Source organism: Dendrobates tinctorius, unplaced genomic scaffold, assembly GCF_039654945.1.
Source record: "Dendrobates tinctorius isolate UK_male_01 unplaced genomic scaffold, ASM3965494v1 ptg000044l, whole genome shotgun sequence".
Lineage (NCBI taxonomy): Eukaryota > Metazoa > Chordata > Amphibia > Anura > Dendrobatidae > Dendrobates > Dendrobates tinctorius.
In genome coordinates, this window is record NW_027361712.1 from 20,416,168 (window position 1) to 20,434,109 (window position 17,942).

Here is a 17,942-nt window from a genome sequence, read left to right on the forward strand (position 1 = left end):
TAGTAGTAGGCGACACATCTGGAAGGTCCAGATACACCTATAATTGATGTATCATGTTGCCTATCCAGGCAAGGTATTCTTGACTGTTACGAATACTCAGGATTTCATCTAACCAGAAGGAGTACAGGTTGGAACTAGACAACCAGGGGCGCATAGTACACCCTACTAAAGAGATACAAATGATTTAGGATGTAACTTTGACAAAAGAGTCCTAAATAAAAAAAAATATTGAGGTATAATATCCAATTTTGACTCTCTGGATACGAGTGATCCATGTTTGTGATTCCTCATTGTAAATAATGATTGATGATGATTTACCAAGTGAGTGGATAAAAGGAGGGAAGTCAGCAGCACATAAGTAAGTCATGAGCTGAGGTTATATCAATTACCAAATATTTCACAGACTGTTTTGACCACTGAAACAGGAAAGGTATCCTGTATTGAGTATTTTTTTTTCAAAATGGAGATTGCTGTTCATTGCTACAGATTGTTAGAGTGAATAGTGAATCCTGATATAAATGCAAAATCTGACAGGAATAAAGAAGCAATAAATACTGACAGGAATAAAGAAGCAATAAATACATTTGATTTTTTTTTTATTTATAAATCAATTCCTAAATAATTCTGTTTTGTCTTCAGGATCTAGGGAGATAATCAATGTAGAACATTAAAATGGCGACTGCCTTGTTAAACTGACAGAAACCTGTCCTACAATGTTAATAGAGAGCATTTTCTTTGCCCTCAACCCCCATGCCTTCGTATGTAAGAAGATGTGCTACCAGTGGATTCTAATGCTGGAGATGCCAAGAGTGCTGAGGTAAAAAGAGGCTGCTCACACTGTGGTTCACCTTGTCTTTCTGATCTAATAATGAAGTTACCAGGGATTCTGAGGTAAGTAGAGAACACTCACCCTGCTGTGCACCCTGTCTTTCTGATCTAATACTTGAGTTACCAGGTGTGCTGAGGTAAGAGGAGAACACTAAGGCTGGGATCACACTACTATGTGTGATGCGAGAAACTCGCACAAGTCTCTCGCATCAACACCCGGCACTGCCGCCGGCACTCAGGACCGGAGCTGCGGCTGCGTGTATTTCTATGCAACTGCAGCTCCGGTCCTGAGTGCCGGCTGTAACGCCGAGTGTTGATGTGAGAGACGGTAGTGTGATCCCGGCCATACACTGCTGTCCACCTGGGCTTTCTGATCTAATACTGGAGATACCAAGAGTGCTGACAAAAGAAGAAGCTTATCATACTGTGGTTCACCTTGTCTTTCTGATCTAATAATGAAGTTACCAGGGATTCTGAGGTAAGTAGAGAACACTCACCCTGCTGTGCACCCTGTCTTTCTGATCTAATACTTGAGTTACCAGGTGTGCTGAGGTAAGAGGAGAACACTAAGGCTGGGATCACACTACTATGTGTGATGCGAGAAACTCGCACGAGTCTCTCGCATCAACACCCGTCACTGCCGCCGGCACTCAGGACCGGAGCTGCGGCTGCGTGTATTTCTATGCAACTGCAGCTCCGGTCCTGAGTGCCGGCTGTAACGCCGAGTGTTGATGTGACAGACGGTAGTGTGATCCTGGCCATACACTGCTGTCCACCTGGGCTTTCTGATCTAATACTGGAGATACCAAGAGTGCTGACAAAAGAAGAAGCTTATCATACTGTGGTTCACCTTGTCTTTCTGATCTAATAATGAAGTTACCAGGGATTCTGAGGTAAGTAGAGAACACTCACCCTGCTGTGCACCCTGTCTTTCTGATCTAATACTTGAGTTACCAGGTGTGCTGAGGTAAGAGGAGAACACTAAGGCTGGGATCACACTACTATGTGTGATGCGAGAAACTCGCACGAGTCTCTCGCATCAACACCCGGCACTGCCGCCGGCACTCAGGACCGGAGCTGCGGCTGCGTGTATTTCTATGCAACTGCAGCTCCGGTCCTGAGTGCCGGCTGTAACGCCGAGTGTTGATGTGAGAGACGGTAGTGTGATCCCGGCCATACACTGCTGTCCACCTGGGCTTTCTGATCTAATACTGGAGATACCAAGAGTGCTGACAAAAGAAGAAGCTTATCATACTGTTGTTCACCTTGTGTTTCTGATCTACTGAAGATGCCAGAGATCCTGAGATAGGAAGAGCTTGCTCGCACTGCTGTCCACACTGTCTTTACGATCTAATACTGGAGATATCAGGGATGCTGAGGTATCTGGTTGGTCTGTGGGATCTCCTCCGGTTGTCATCTATTCTCGGTAATAACAGGGCTTTTTAGCACTCTGAAAACCATCAGACTTTCCCAATTGTAGAATTGCTCAAGTGTTGTGTGTGTCTGCTCTGTGTTCTGAAATTGTATCCTAACCTTCTTTGATGACGTTGGAATTATGTTATGATCATCCGTTTGACTTACCCCTTTGTCTTGATCCGCTACCTTCCTAATACTTTGACCTCAGAGTGTTACCTGACTATACGTTTGCCTTTTCCGCTTTGTCTATTACGAGCCCTCTTGGTACAGACCCTGGACCTCTTGACTATCCTGCCTCACAGTAAGTCTGTCACATTGAGTAGTGACTTGTGAACAGTATGGAAAACAGTTGTGAAAACTTGGTAATTTTCTTGCTGAGAGGTAGCTGAGGCCAGAACATAGTAAGCTTGACTAACTTTGGAAATAATGCTGGTTATCCCATGGATGTCAGGAGTAGCAGACGAGGTGATTAAACACCTATCTGGAGCTAAGTTAATTGAAGTAGTAGCAAACTCCTGACAAGACAGGCAACACCTGACCTCTGCTTGAGCCGACCTTAAAAGAAGTAAGGTGATGATGTCAGAGGAGTTCGCTAGGTTACCCAATAAACCCAGCGTAGGCTACTGCAAAGTTAAGAGGCTATATTGTAGGAGAATAAGCAAGGCCTGTTGGTGAAACTGGTAGTCACATCATTATCTTGGAAGGGAGTAAATCATAATGAAAAAAAACACAACAACAACCTAATAGAATATTTTCACAAAAGAACATCCCTGAAAAACATTTACAGGTGATTTTTATATTGCATGGAAATGTCTTTAAAAGTTACTGATATTTGTATTACAAGAGAAAATTCCCATTATTTTTTGACCCTTGATATTGTTTAAATCTTAGACATTATCAATGGGAAAAATAATGATAATAATCTCTTGTAGTAATCCAAGTAAGGCCCCATTCATCATTTGGCTCTTGATGTTACTGTCAGAGGGAGTACACAGGTGGATTATTGGATAAAACAGGAAGACATACGTCATGGTATGGCCTTTCCATTTTGCCGTTTAGCTGAGGTCATGGATTGCATTAGCAGAAGTCCCTCACCACTATTTTCTCATCATTGTCTATAATTTATGAACCTTAAACAGCATTTGTTCTTGCATTTTAAATATCATATATGTGGTCATCTGAGCTGCTGAAAGGCATGGCGATAGTAGAGTCCATTCTCAGCTCAGTGTTTTTTAGTCCATGAGAAGCTGTGTCTCTTCATTTGATGGACTATTATTCAGAACCACCTAAACAAGATGATCTAGCAATTCATTTTAGTTGTAATGCTTCAAATAACTTAGTATGACTTATAAAATGTACAGTTTAGTACCGCAGTTTAGAATCAAGTGTAATGTAAATTAGCAAAGGAAGAAAAATGTACGATTCATAAATTTGATGTCTATAGTTACCCTGCTCAGCTTGTAACTCTTACTCTCAACCTGGTTATTTTCAGACTTGATGACCTTCAGTACTATGTAGTTGACTTTCATTCGACCATATCTACTGCTGTAAGCCCTGGCTGAGCTAGCACAGAAGAACAGCAATGCTTGTTTTCTTAGCTTATCATCTCTAGAGGGAATAGTATAGGTAGAGGCAACTAAGCCACTTGTATCTCAAAAAGCAACTTATTTGCCTTTAGCAAGCGTTTTGGGGGTGGTTATGGGTGTTGGTCCTACACTCATTGCAACATTCAATTATTACCGAGCTTTGCCCTGTTCCTTTAGTAATGTAGAGAATACTTGTAAGCCCACAAAATTTGTAGACAAGCATAGTATGTAATATTTCACTTTACACAGGAATGTTTCAGCTTATCTAATAAAACCTTCCTGTAGTTATGTGGGTGTTAAGCAGGGCCGGCGTCAGCACCCGGCGCACCCGGACAAGTGCCGGGGCACTGGCGAGACGGGGGGCCCACTCACGCTGTCTGGGATACCCGTCGGCGCCGCCATGCCCCCCATGTACCAAACCCATCCTGCGCCCTCCCCAAGGGACCAACGCAGCCCCTTACAGCCAGAAATGATCATTGTTTCGGCTGTAATCTTGTGTGCGGCACAGGACCTGTGATGAGGTCACAGGAGGGGAGGAGTCAGGGGTCACATGATCAGGGTGGTTGCAGGACTCTGCTGTGCTGGTCTCGTCATTATGGTGCTGGTCTGGATGAGGTAAAGTTTCTGTGTGGGGTCAGGAGGGATTTACAAGGTGGATGTAGCAGAGCTGTGTGTGTACTTATGTGTGGGGTCAGGAGGGGTTTACAAGGTGGATGTAGCAGAGCCGTGTGTGTACGAGGTGTACGGAGTAGAGCCGTGTGTGTACGAGGTGTACCGGAGCACAGCCATGTGTGCACGAGGTGTACGGAGCAGAGCCGTGTGTGCACGAGGTTTACGGAGTGGAGCCGTGTGTACTAGGTGTAAGGAGCGGAGCCGCGTGTGTACGAGGTGTAAGGAGCAGAGCCGCGTGTGTACGAGGTGTAAGGAGCAGAGACATGTGTGTACAAGGTGTACCGGAGCAGAGCCGTGTGTGTACGAGGTGTACGGAGCGGAGCCATGTGTGTACGAGGTGCACCGGAGCAGAGCCGTGTGTGTACGAGGTGCACGGAGCGAAGCCGTGTGTGTACGAGGTGTACGGAGCGGAGCCATGTGTGTACGAAATGTACGGAGCGGAGCCATGTGTGTACGAAGTGTACAGTGCAGAGCCGCATGTGTACGAAGTGTACGGAGCGGAGCCATGTGTGTATGAGGTATGCAGATCCGCATGAGTACGTGGTGTACGGAGCGGAGCCGTGTGTGTACGAGGTGTACGGAACGGAGCCCTGTGTACAGAGCTGAGCCGTGTGTTTATGGAGCGGAGCAGAGCCAGGGGTGTACAAGGTGTATGGAGCGGAGACGTGTGTGTACGAGGCATACAAAGCGGAGCCATGCGTGTACGATGTGTATGGTAGGGAGCATTTCCGACCATCCCGGATCCAGCGAGACAGTCCCGATTTTGAGAGAGAGACTGCCCCAGCCGGGAGCTAACTTTTTCCGTGGACATAGGAGTACACAGCGGAGCCCCAAAGAGCACTTTAAAACGTTCTACCGGAAGTGACGTACTGCAATCTGACCACAAATGAGGTAATTTCGGGAGGATATTGTGACGGAACCATGGAGGCACTTCAGGGAATGCTTCAGAACCATCACCGTGTCCTCCTCTGACAAAGCGGACAGCGGGATCGCCTTCGAATTGGGGATGTCGGCCATGTGAGCGGATCATGATCTGTCCTGCACCAGGAGGCTCAGGTGGGCACTACAATGGGAGCCGGGCTGCTATGGTATCTTTATAGAATATTTATTTCTTTGTTTCTTTCTCGCTCTCTGTTCTTTCTCTCTAATCTTTTTTTTTTCTCTCTCTCTGTTCTTTCTTTCTCTCTCTGTGTTCTCTTTCTTTCCCCTCTTTCTTTCTTTCTTTCTTTCTGTCTCTGTTCTTTCTCTCGCTCTCTGTCTGTTCTCTCTTTCCTCTCTTTCTCTCTCTCTCTCTGTTCTTTCTTTCTCTTTCTTTCTTTCCTCTCTCCTTTCTTTCTTTCTTTCCAATCTTTCTTTCTATCTGTTCTTTCCCCTCTTTCATTTTCTCTCTACCTCTCTGTTCTTTCTTTCTTCCCCTCCTTCTTTTTCTCTCTCTCCCTATTCTTTTTTTCTGTCCACTCTTTTTCTCTCTCTGTTCTTTCTTTCTCCATTCTTTCTTTCCCCTCTTTCTTTCTCTCTCCCTCTCTGTTCTTTTTTCCCCTCTTTCTTTCTTTCTTTCTCTCTCTGTTCTTTTTTTCTGTCCACGCTTTCTTTCTCTCTGTTCTTTTCCTTCTTTCTTTTTTCTTTCTCTCTGTTCTTTCTTTCCCCTCGTTCTTTCTCTCTTTGTTCTTTCTTTCTTTCCCCTCTTTCTTTCTTTCTCTCTTTGTTCTTTCTTTCCTTACCCTCTTTCTTTCTCTTACTCTCTGTTATTTTCTTTATCTTTCTCTCTCTGTTCTTACTTTCTTTCTCTCTGTTCTTTCTTTTTCTGTTCTTTATTTCCCCTCTTTCTTTCTGTTCTTTCTTTCTCTCTTTCTGTTCTTTCTCTCTATTCTTTCTTTCTCTCTCTTCTTTCTTTCATGTGTACACTACTAATTAATAGCCTCTTTCACATGAACGTGTTTTGCCACAGAGCAAGTGTCCGTGTGGATCACATGCGTGTCCGTGTGATCCACACGGAGACAAGTCTGTTTTTGACCGGCACCACGGATGTCACACGGCATGAATTGTGGTATGTGTTAAAGGGGGGGGGGGCACTGAGACTCTTTCGCCCGGGGGCCCTCAAAAACCTGAAAAACCTGGAGCCAGTAGAGGTGTTAAGCCAAGTTATACTGTAATGTATCAATGAAGTGCAAAGAAAAAATAATCAGTTTACTTACTGTGACCAGTGTTTCCATTATGGTATCTATGTGCCAACGCTTGGAAGGAGAAAACCTGGGAGAAGAAGATGATAAATATCCCATTATTCTTAGCTATGTTTTAATCTAAGATCAACAACTTCTTATCTACAGAATTTAAAATAAAGCTTTCAACAATGGCCTGAATAGTGCAAAGTCAATGATAGTGCTTGAAATATTATTCCCCGCTACTAATATGCTACAGAAGCTGGAGATTTTCAATATGGCCCACACATTATATTGCAATGTAACTCCCTTCATCTACTGCAGCTTCCCCCATTTTGTCATGGAGAAGAGCTGATAACATGAACTTGTCCCCTTGCTGGTCCCAGCTCATCATGCGTAATGATCTCTGATAGTGATGGGTGAGCAGCATCGCTGCTCAGGTCTCCCCAAGCATGCTCAGGTGATCTCCGAGTATTTTGGCGTGCTCGGAGAACTATTTTTCCTTGTCTCAGCTGCATGATTTGCGACTTGTAGACAGGCTGAATACATGTGGGAATTCCCTAACAAACAGGCATTCCACACATGTATTCAAGCTGTCTAGCTGTCGCAAATCATGCAGCTGAGGCGACGAAAACTAAATCTTCGAGGACGCCAAAATACTTGGAGACCACCCGAGCATGATCGGGAAATCCCGAGCAACGAGTATACAAGTTCATCACTAATCTCTGATTTTATAACCATGAATGATGAGTTATTGCCCTCTGTTACCATATGATCTTACTTCTCTGCACAAAGGAATATGCCTGATGTACACTGCTCCTTTAGCTCTGGTGAGCAGGATTCCAGAAACCTCTGAAGCTCCTTCATCATTACACGTATGTTTGTTTCATTCACAAGTGCAAAACACAAGTCCAGCGCCTTCCTGATGGAATAATGGATATATGATTACTGTTTTGACCAATGGTTGACCGATATAAAGATCTTAGTGAATACTGAAAAAAACATCTAATACATTCAGCATAGGCCAATAAAAACGTTTGTGTTTGTACAACTTTATTAAAAAGAAGTATATGCGGTTGCACTCCAACTCAAGTGCAGTCCATGGAGTAAGCTCCAAAGATGGATGATGGTAAATCTGTCCAATCTCACTCTTTTTCTACAAACTCAGTGAATACCCATGGTAGTACCTGTTTACTGATGTGTCTGTCTGTCTAAGACACTCCACGATTGTCCCTCTGTGCCTCTGTACTGCTGCATGGTCTGACTGCACCAAGCGCTGGAGGGATGTTAGGGCAACAAATCTACAGAGAATATAGGGAAGTATTTAAATCCATTTCCTATTCATAACAAATTTTGTTCATGTTACTCAAAGAATTTGTAATTGTGGAAATGTATAAATATGGTGTCTTACTGTATGTAGTACTATGTTTATTTTTCTTTTTTTTTTCCTTCAAAGTTGATCTGTCACCATAATTAAAAGTAAACCGTGTACATTATTAGAACTCTTAGACCTGATGATGCTGGTTTAATTACTTTGAAAATCCAGTTCCGTTCTAGGTAGACTCATAAAATGTCCACTATAACTTTCAAAAATTATAATTCAGTCATTCTAACATGGATTTTCACACAAAATACACCAGCCGCGTCAGAAATCTGATGAAAGATCCACTTCAGATTATGGTAAAGTTCAGCATATATGCATTCACTGGTTCTTACAGCAATGATACAACATATTGAAATGCTCTTATAAGATCAAGGAACTAATAGAATACTAAATAAATGATACAACAGTCAAGTTATTTGCCCTGATCTGATGATTTCAATATAATATGCATTGTTGCAAACAGTCAACCATAGTGATCTGTATTGGGAAATAAGAAATATATGAACAAAGTTGTGAGCTATATGATTTAATCTTCAAAGACTGCTAAAAAAAATAGCAAAACAACCATACCTAATGTTTTTATCATTACTTAGAAGAAAACGTCCAAGAATGTTAACAGCGAGAACCTGGAATGTGAAGACAAAAAGACAAATTATGCACACGCATTGATGGTCACATCTTCATCCTTTGCTTATCATTAACATGTCTATCCATCCTGTGATTTCCATAATTCTATAACTTTTTCTTCGTGGCAATATCAATGTTGATGAGTGCATATAAAAACCAGGATTGTGATAAAAGGGTAAATGATGGTTTCAATAAATTGAAAGGAAATTGGTGATTGCCATCCACTTTTTTTTAAAATAGCAATCCCCATTAAAGTACAAGTTAAGGATAAGGTGTACTAAAAGTAATCCACCTAACAACTTCCTAAAAGGGAACTTGTCATGAAATGAATGCTGCCCAAACCAAAATCAGCATGAATCATACAGTGTCTGCATTACTGAAAACATTCTTTGACACATTCTTTGTGTGTGTGTATAGGAAAAAGATGTGTCAGTTTACATGAGTGGGGCAGAGGACCTTCTTCTGACTAGTTATCTGAGATGTATGGACGCTGACTGGCTTTTCTGAAAGTCAGAGTAAAATATACATGGCTACAATATTGAAGCTATTGTTTGATTCATGATGCCAGTGGTTCCAGCAGCCTGAATCTCATGACCACTTCTTTTTAAAATATGTTACTCATGGTGCATTGAATTTCTGCAGTCCTTTACTTCCTCCCTGCTGGTGTGAACTGCAGAAATTGCCAAATAAATAGAGATATTATTATCACACAGTCAATAACATCCTGTCTGTATGCATGTAGAGTGAGCCTACAATGACAAAAGCATTTCTATAATAATAATATATTTAATAATGTAACCATTGTACAGTGCCTAACTTATTGTTAGAGTCTGTTCACACTGCTTTCAGTGTGTGTCTTCAGTGTATACATTGGACAATCTCGCAAAATATTTACTGGATGTATAGGGTTGCAACCTGTTTTTTTCCTTGACAAATCTTCATGTATTATAAAGATTGAGATATATGTCTACAGTCCAAACCCTTTGACGAAGGCAAAGGCCAAAACGCGCATTGGGGTGGGTGCGCACACCTCCTTGGACCAGCTCTAGAAGCTGAGCCTATTTTTGTAAACAGGTAACACAGCGCTTTTGTCTATTTGTCTAATTATCATATTAACAAGTACCTATGCATGTGTTATGGACATTGGTCCTATTTAATATTGTCCTAGACATTTGGCTCTACCTTATTACTGATATATTTAGTTTTTGATAGTCATAATTTAGCTTCCTTAGCTGGTTTTCAGAGGGGTGTTATGTCTACATTTCTGATTTTTTTCAGTCAAGATGGGGTGCAGAGTGTACATTAATGAGGAAAAAAATGAGCTTTTTTGAATTTGCCAAATGGCTACAATGAAACAAGGAGTGAAAAATATAAAAGGGTCTGAATACTTTCCGTTCCCACTGTATGTCGTTATGAGGTTAAATAGATCCATAGAAAGGTCAAGCGTAGATCTCATGACCTAGGTAAAGTAAACCGATCTGCAGTAATGCAAGAATGATTAGCAGTAACCAATGGACAGGTAGTATAGCAGGGCTCAATAGCAGAAAGCTACTATCTTGATTTTCACCCATCCAAAAAAAAAACAATGTTCCTGCACCTGAGTGAACCTTCCCAGTCTCTAGCCACCTAACGGCTGGTATAACTTCTATGGTTATGGTCACACAGTGTGTATGTCCACTGAACATATTTTCGTTTTTGTAAACTCACCCGTAGACCACTTGCAGACTTCGTTTCCACAATAGTGAGCACTGTTTCATATAAGACCGCATTACCAGCATTTGTCTGTGTTTCCGTACAAGTGGACACCTGACAGATAAAAAAGAGCCATTAAGTATCACTGTGATATATTCTTTTAACCCATGGTATCTGTGTTGGCTAAGGATAGGTCATCAATGAAAAAGTAGTGGACAACCTCTTTAATCATGTCAAAGTTGAGTCAATATATATTCTTATAGGTAAATGGATTGCTACTGTTCTTCACTGTTGTGCTGTGACATACTATTTGTAATGTTTATTCAGTGTTTTATGGCTCTCTGTTCCTATGCACATTGCTAAGCTGTGACGTCCTCTCACTATCAAGATTCACACCAAAATGGCTGCTGAATTCCCTTTCTTTGCTTTTAGGCAGGCTACAATAGTACCTCCTGCAGTGTCGGACTGGGGTGCTAAGGGCCCACCAGTCACATTGACTTTAGGGGGGAAACTTTCCACCTGCATACAAATATTAGACTACCCTCATTCACAAATTTACCTATATCGCTATATAATAATAAACTGGGTAGTGATTAATAAATGATGAGAGGCTGTTTTTTTCTGTACAGAGGGAATCAAGTGAATTATGCCACGTACTGCCCATTCAGTGGGGTTGGAAGCTGAGATCTGCACAGGGGCCCAACAGGGGATTCCCCTTTTACCCTATGGGCCAGTCTGAGCCTGCCCTCCTGATTGGCTCTGCCAGAGTTCCCCAACTCTGTCCTCAAGGCCCACCAACAGATCATGTTTTCAGGATTTCCCTTGTATTGTACCTTGTATTGTACCTTGTATTGTATGCAATTATCACCTGAGCAATACTAAGGAAATCCTGAAAACATGACCTGTTGGTGGGCCTTGAGGACTGGAGTTGGGGAACCCTGGGCTGTGCTATACCAAATGATTGGAAAGTCTACCTAAGTTGCACCCAAGGCCATTTAAGCCTTTCTTTCCCATCTTTTGCAATGTGTACAATGGCAGGAAGTTCAGCAAATTTCTAAAAACTCAACAGAAACTTGATTTGTATCAAGCTGATTGACTCACCTCTATTTGAAAGTAATATATGTGAAGATCTTTGCACAACATTAGCCAATGTTAAAGAGGTGAAATATTTAGCTTCCTAACAAGGTTTTTTTTTTTTTTTACCTGGGCCAACAAGTCACTCATTGTATCACATACATTTTCATCATTGTGTCCCAAAACTCTCAATAGTCGTAAAATGCGGACCTGGTTGAAAACATATAATTGAATTTGTTAGTTACCATGTAGTACACTAAGTGATCAACAGGAAACATACAAAATATAAAAAGATGTAGGCTCTTGGCCACACTATTGTGTGAACTTGAGTCATAGTTATAATTAGAAAAAGTCCAGAGAGGTAGGTAAAAACATAAAAGTATAAAATAAAGTAACTCTACTACATGGTGTACTAGACACCAAAAATCTCAAGGCAGGTTGCACATATGCCGAAACGCACGTCAGGGCTTGACGCATCTAGGGGACATCTGCTGTGTGTGCACATTAAGGTAATATATCCAGAGGCATTAATTATAGCTATACCTATATGTTCTTATTAATATTGTGGTCCGCATTACTTTCTCTTTTGCATCTGTATCTTTTTGGGCCCCTCTTGGATTATTTTTGCAATTTGCACTGTGGCTACCATTTAGCACCTTACTCTGCACACGACACTTTTCTGTATTGCATTTTATGTACCCATTGTAGTGGCACCTCTATGGTGTTGACAAGCTTATTTATGATATATTGATAATAGCCATTTTTTTCCACTGGGTTGCAATAACTTGATATTATTGGTGTCCCCTGTGTTGTGCCCTATCGTTTCCCCACCCCCTTCTTTTTTATATATCATTCTGTATCATCAATAAAGGATATAATTTTGTACTATTGGACTCATTTCGTTTTTTTCTTCTTTGTGTACATGGTGTACTAGACATAGTGAAATATCTTATAAATAGAAAAATAAATAAATCAGTTAAATGAAGGAAATGGACCTGTAAAAAGGGGTCGGTGACACCGGACACTGCGTGTTCTGGGGAATAACCAGACATGACCTGCTTGAGTTTTTGAAGGAGCAGTGGAAGTATCTGCAGATACAAAATGTAAACAATATGTTTGGAATATAAACCACACATTAAGTAACAATTTAAAGGTACCTAGAACTTTCTATGACTAATGAAGTATATTAATAAAAATAAATAAATAACACCGAAATACTCGATGACCCTCAACAGAACAAGAGACTATTGTCTCCTTCTTCTCCTGGTCCTGGAGTTAAATCAAGCTGCTTTTTCCATGTGTGTCCTGCTGTATTCATGTAATATTGTCACTCAGAGAACATGCTGTAGAAATACGGGTGACAAGCCAATTCATTCAACTCCTTCTGGCGGCACTCTGGCGGCACTCTGGCGGTCAAGAGAGGAACACAAGTACCCTCAGGTGATTCGTGGGGTCCAAGTAGTTATCAACAACATTAAATAGACAAACTTATCAGGAGACACATCTTAAGGTGACGTGGCCAATGTTTTTGCATTTTCACCTGTTACTCCCCTTCTCCAAGAGTCATCTTATTTTTTCATCAACATAACCAAATAAGGGCTTGTTTTTTTTGCAGGATGAACTGTAGTTATGAACGACACCATTCATTTTACCATATATGAAACTGGAAAACTGGAAAAATATTTCAAGTATGATGAAATGTCAAAAAAATTGCCGTTTCAACATTGTTGTTCTTGGACTTTGTTTTCACACCATTCATTGTGCAGTACAAATGATCTGCCAACATGCTTCTTCAGGTCAGTACAATTACAGTGATTGGGGTACATACAATGTTTTGACCACTTTTTTAATTGCATTTATTGTGGAAAATTGAAGTTCTGGTGTTTCAATCTTTTTGTTTTATGGCATTTAATGTATAGGTGAAAAAATGTAATATTTTAAGATCAGACATTTATGGACATTGAAATACTAAATAAAATTATTATTTTGTGTGTGTGTGTATATATATAGATATATAAGGGGCAGCACGGTGGCACTGGAGTCCTGGGTTCGAATCCCACCAAGGACAACATCTGCAAAGAGTTTGTATGTTCTCCCTGTGTTTGCGTGGGTTTCTTCCGGGCACTCCCACACTCTAAAGACATACTGATAGGGAATTTAGATTGTGAGCCCCATCGGGGACAGTGATGAAAATTTGTGCAAATTGAAAAGCGCTGCGGAATATGTTAGCGCTATATAAAAATAAACTATGACTATGAAAATTGTAGATTCACTCTGAAGGCATCAAAACTATGAATTAACACATGTGGAATTATATAATTAACAAAAAAGTGTGAAACAACTGAAAATATGTCTTATATTCTAGATTCTTCAAAATAGCCACCTTTTGCTATTTGCACACTCTTGGCATTCTCTTGATGAGCTTCAAGAGGTAGTCACCGGAAATGGTTTTCACTTCACAGGTGTGCCCTGTCAGGTTTAATAAGTGGGATTTCTTGCCTTATAAATGGGGTTGGGACCATCAGTTGTGTTGTGCAGAAGTCTGGTGGATACACAGCTGATAGTCCTACTGAATAGACTGATAGCTGCTTTTTTCTTGCCATAATACAAATTCTAAGTAAAGAAAAACGACTGGCCATCATTATTTTAAGAAATGAAGGTCAGTCAGTCCGAAAAATTGGGAAAACTTTGAAAGTGCCCCCAAGTTCAGTGGCAAAAACCATCAAGCGCTACAAAGAAACTGGCTCACATGAGGACCGCCCCAGGAAAGGAAGACCAAGAGTCACCTCTGCTGCGGAGGATAAGTTCATCCAAGTCACCAGCCTCAGAAATCGCAGGTTAACAGCAGCTCAGATTAGAGACCACTTCAATGCCACACAGAGTTCTAGCAGCAGACACATCTCTACAACAACTGTTAAGAGGAGACTTTGCGCAGCAGGCCTTCATGGTAAAATAGCTGCTGGGAAACCACTGCTAAGGACAGACAACAAGCAGAAGAGACTTGCTTGGGCTAAAGAACACAAGGAATGGACATTAGACCAATGGAAATCTGTGCTTTGGTCTGATGAGTCCAAATTTGAGATCTTTGGTTCCGTGTCTTTGTGCTATGCAGAAAAGGTGAACGGATGGACTCTACATGCCTGGTTCCCACCGTGAAGCATGGAGGAGGAGGTGTGATGGTGTGGAGGTGCTTTGCTGGTGACACTGTTGGGGATTTATTCAAAATTGATGGCATACTGAACCAGCATGGCTACCACAGCATCTTGCAGTGGCATGCTATGCCATCCGGTTTGCGTTTAGTTGGACCATCATTTATTTTTCAACAGGACAATGACCCCAAACACACCTCCAGGCTGTGCAAGGGCTATTTGACCTAGAAGGAGAGTGATGGGGTGCTGCGCCAGATGACCTGGCCTCAACAGTCACCAGACCTGAACCCAATCGAGATGGTTTGGGGTGAGCTGGACCGCAGAGTGAAGGCAAAAGTGCCAACAAGTGCTAAGCATCTCTGGGAACTCCTTCGAGACTGTTGGAAGACCATTTCCGGTGACTACCTCTTGAAGCTCATCAAGAGAATGCCAAGAGTGTGCAAAGCAGTAATCAAAGAAAAAGGTGGCTACTTTGAAGAACCTAGAATATAAGACATATTTTCAGTTGTTTCACACTTTTTTGTTAATTATATAATTCCACATGTGTTAATTCATAGTTTTGATGCCTTCAGAGTGAATCTACGATTTTCATAGTCATGAAAATAAAGAAAACTCTTTGAATGAGAAGGTGTGTCCAAACTTTTGGTCTGTACTGTATATATATATATACCGTACATATATATATATATATATATACCGTACATATATATATATATATATACACTACCGTTTAAAAGTTTGGGGTCACTCAGACAATTTTGTGTTTTCCATGAAAACTCATACTTTTATTAATCAAATGTAGAGTTGAGCGAAACAGGTCGGCCAGATTCATAAGTCGCCGACTTATGGCAAAGTCGGGTTTCGCCGACCGAAACCCAACCACAGCGTGAAGTCGGCCACGCGGTCAGCAAAACGAGCGCCAAAGTCGGATTTCACAGAATGCTTGCACGTGACCTTTTTTTTTCAGCCACTGAGCAAGGACGTACACTGTGGGCAATGAGATGACATGTGCAACGTCCGGGGAGAGAGAGAGATTTTGCGCACTTTAAAAAAGCGGTCCGGCATGTAGGTGTGTTTATTGTCCTCTACTCCCTGCCAACTTTGCTTCCCCATTGACTTGCATTGGATTTTGTGTTTCAGTCGGACCTTCGACTTTTCCCGATAGTCGGCCGATTTCGTTCGACTCGACTTTTAAGAAAGTCGGGTTTCATAAAACCTGACTCGACCCTAAAAAAGGCAAAGTCGCTCATCTCTAATCAAATGAGTTGCCAAATGAATTTAAAATCTAGTCCAGACATTGATAAGGTTCGAACAAAAGATTTTTATTTGAAATAACTTTCTCCTTCAAACCTTGCTTTCGTCAAAGAATGCTCCCATTGTAGCAATTCCAGCATTGCAGACCTTTGGCATTCTAGTAGTTAATTTGCTGCGGTAATCTGGAGAAATTTCACCCCATGCTTCCATAAGGGTACTGTTACACCTAGCGATGCACCAGCGATCCCGACTAGCGAAATGACGCAGTCAGGATCGCTGGTGCATCACTTGGTGGTCGCTACTGAGCTGCCACTCAGGCAGATCTCACCAGCGACATCGCTGGGGACGGGGATCGCTACTTACCTGTCAGACGCAGCGATCCTCCGTCCTCCCACCTGGCTCCACGCGTCGCTCGTCGTCACAGCATGAAGCGCCGCAGGAAGTGACCGACGAGGAATGGTCCAGCAGCTTCTCGCGCGATCAGCGATAACCAGCGGGGGAGCCGGTCGGAGGTAAGTATCACATGCAGCGATATCGCTAGCAATATCGCTGCAACGTCACAAAATCGGTGACTTTACAGCGATATTGCTAGTGATATCGCAGTGTGTAACGGGGGCTTTAGCCGCTCCCACAAGTTGATTTGGCTTAATGGGCTCTTTTTGCGTACCATACGGTCAAGCTGCTCCCACAACAGCTCAATGGGGTTGAGATCTGGTGACTGCGCTGACCACTCCATTACAGATAGAATACCAGCTGCCTGCTTCTTCCCTAAATAGTTCTTGCATAATTTGGAGGTGTGCTTTGGGTCATTGTCCTGTTGTAGGATGAAATTGGCTCCAATCAAGTGCTGTCTACAGGGTATGGCATGGCATTGCAAAATGGAGTGATAGCCTTCCTTATTCAAAATCCCCTTTACCTTGTACAAATCTCCCACTTTACCAGCACCAAAGCAACCCCAGATCATCACATTACCTCCAACATGCTTGACAGATGACATCAGGCACTCTTCCAGAATCTTTTCAGTTCTGCATCTCACAAATGTTCTTCTGTGTGATCCAAACACCTCAGACTTGGATTCGTCTATCCATAACACTTTTTTCCAATCTTCCTCTGTCCAATGTCTGTGTTCTTTTGCCCATATTAATCTTTTCCTTTTATTAGCCAGTCTCAGATATGGCTTTTTCTTTGTCACTCTGCCTTGAAGGCCAGCATCCCTGTGTCGCCTCTTCACTGTATACGTTGATACTCATTTTTTTGCGTGTACTATTTAATGAAGCTGCCAGTTGAGGACCTGTGAGGTGCTGATTTCTCAAACTACAGACTCTAATGTACTTGTCTTGTTGCTCAGTTGTGCAGCGGCACCTCCCACTTCTCTTTCTACTCTGGTTACAGCCTGTTTGTGCTCTCCTCTGACGGGAGTAGTACACACACCGCTGTAGGAAATCTTCAGTTTCTTGGCAAATTCTCTCATGGAATAGCCTTCATTTCTAAGAACAAGAATAGACTGTCGAGTTTCACATGAAAATTCTTTTTTTTTCTGGCCATTTTGAGAGTTTAATGGAACCAACAAATGTAATGGTCAAGATTCTCAACTAGCTCAAAGGAAGGTCATATTTATAACTTCTCTAATCAGCCAAACTGTTTTCAGCTGCGCTAACATACTTGCACAAGGGTTTTCAAGGGTTTTATAACCATCCATTAGCCTTCTTACACAATTAGCAAACACAAAGTACCATAAGAACACTGGAGTGATGGTTGTTGGAAATGGGCTTCTATACACATATGATGATATTGCATTACAAGCCAGGCGTTTGCAGCTAGAAGAGTCATTTACCACATTAACAATGTATAGAGTGTATTTCTGAATCACTTAATGTTTGCTTCATTGGAAAAAACTGTGCTTTTCTTTCAAAAATAAGGAAATTTCTAAGTGACCCTAAACTTTTGAACGGTAGTGTATATACATGATTTTTTATTTTTTTTAATTCTTCTTAAAATATTATTTTTTTAACCTCAAGGGACTTGAATTTGCGATTGTGTGATCGCTTAAACTTCACAGGAGTACCGACATGGCTGAAATAATGGTACTTCTTTGGCACCT

At 41.7% G+C, this 17,942-nt stretch overlaps 1 protein-coding gene across 3 annotated transcripts in view; it reads right to left on the reverse strand.

Annotated features, from left to right (window-relative positions):
- AP1G2 (adaptor related protein complex 1 subunit gamma 2) overlaps positions 1-17,942 on the reverse strand; it is an 80,935-nt gene that overhangs the window by 25,957 nt on the left and 37,036 nt on the right. For all 3 annotated transcript variants that reach the window (XM_073575404.1, XM_073575403.1, XM_073575402.1), the window contains 7 exons: positions 12,434-12,526; positions 11,568-11,648; positions 10,380-10,478; positions 8,616-8,671; positions 7,849-7,962; positions 7,443-7,583; positions 6,698-6,752 (listed from right to left, as the gene is read on the reverse strand). In XM_073575404.1, coding sequence (XP_073431505.1) covers positions 6,698-6,752; positions 7,443-7,583; positions 7,849-7,962; positions 8,616-8,671; positions 10,380-10,478; positions 11,568-11,648; positions 12,434-12,526 — 639 coding nt within the window. The remainder of the gene's footprint in view (positions 1-6,697; positions 6,753-7,442; positions 7,584-7,848; positions 7,963-8,615; positions 8,672-10,379; positions 10,479-11,567; positions 11,649-12,433; positions 12,527-17,942) is intronic.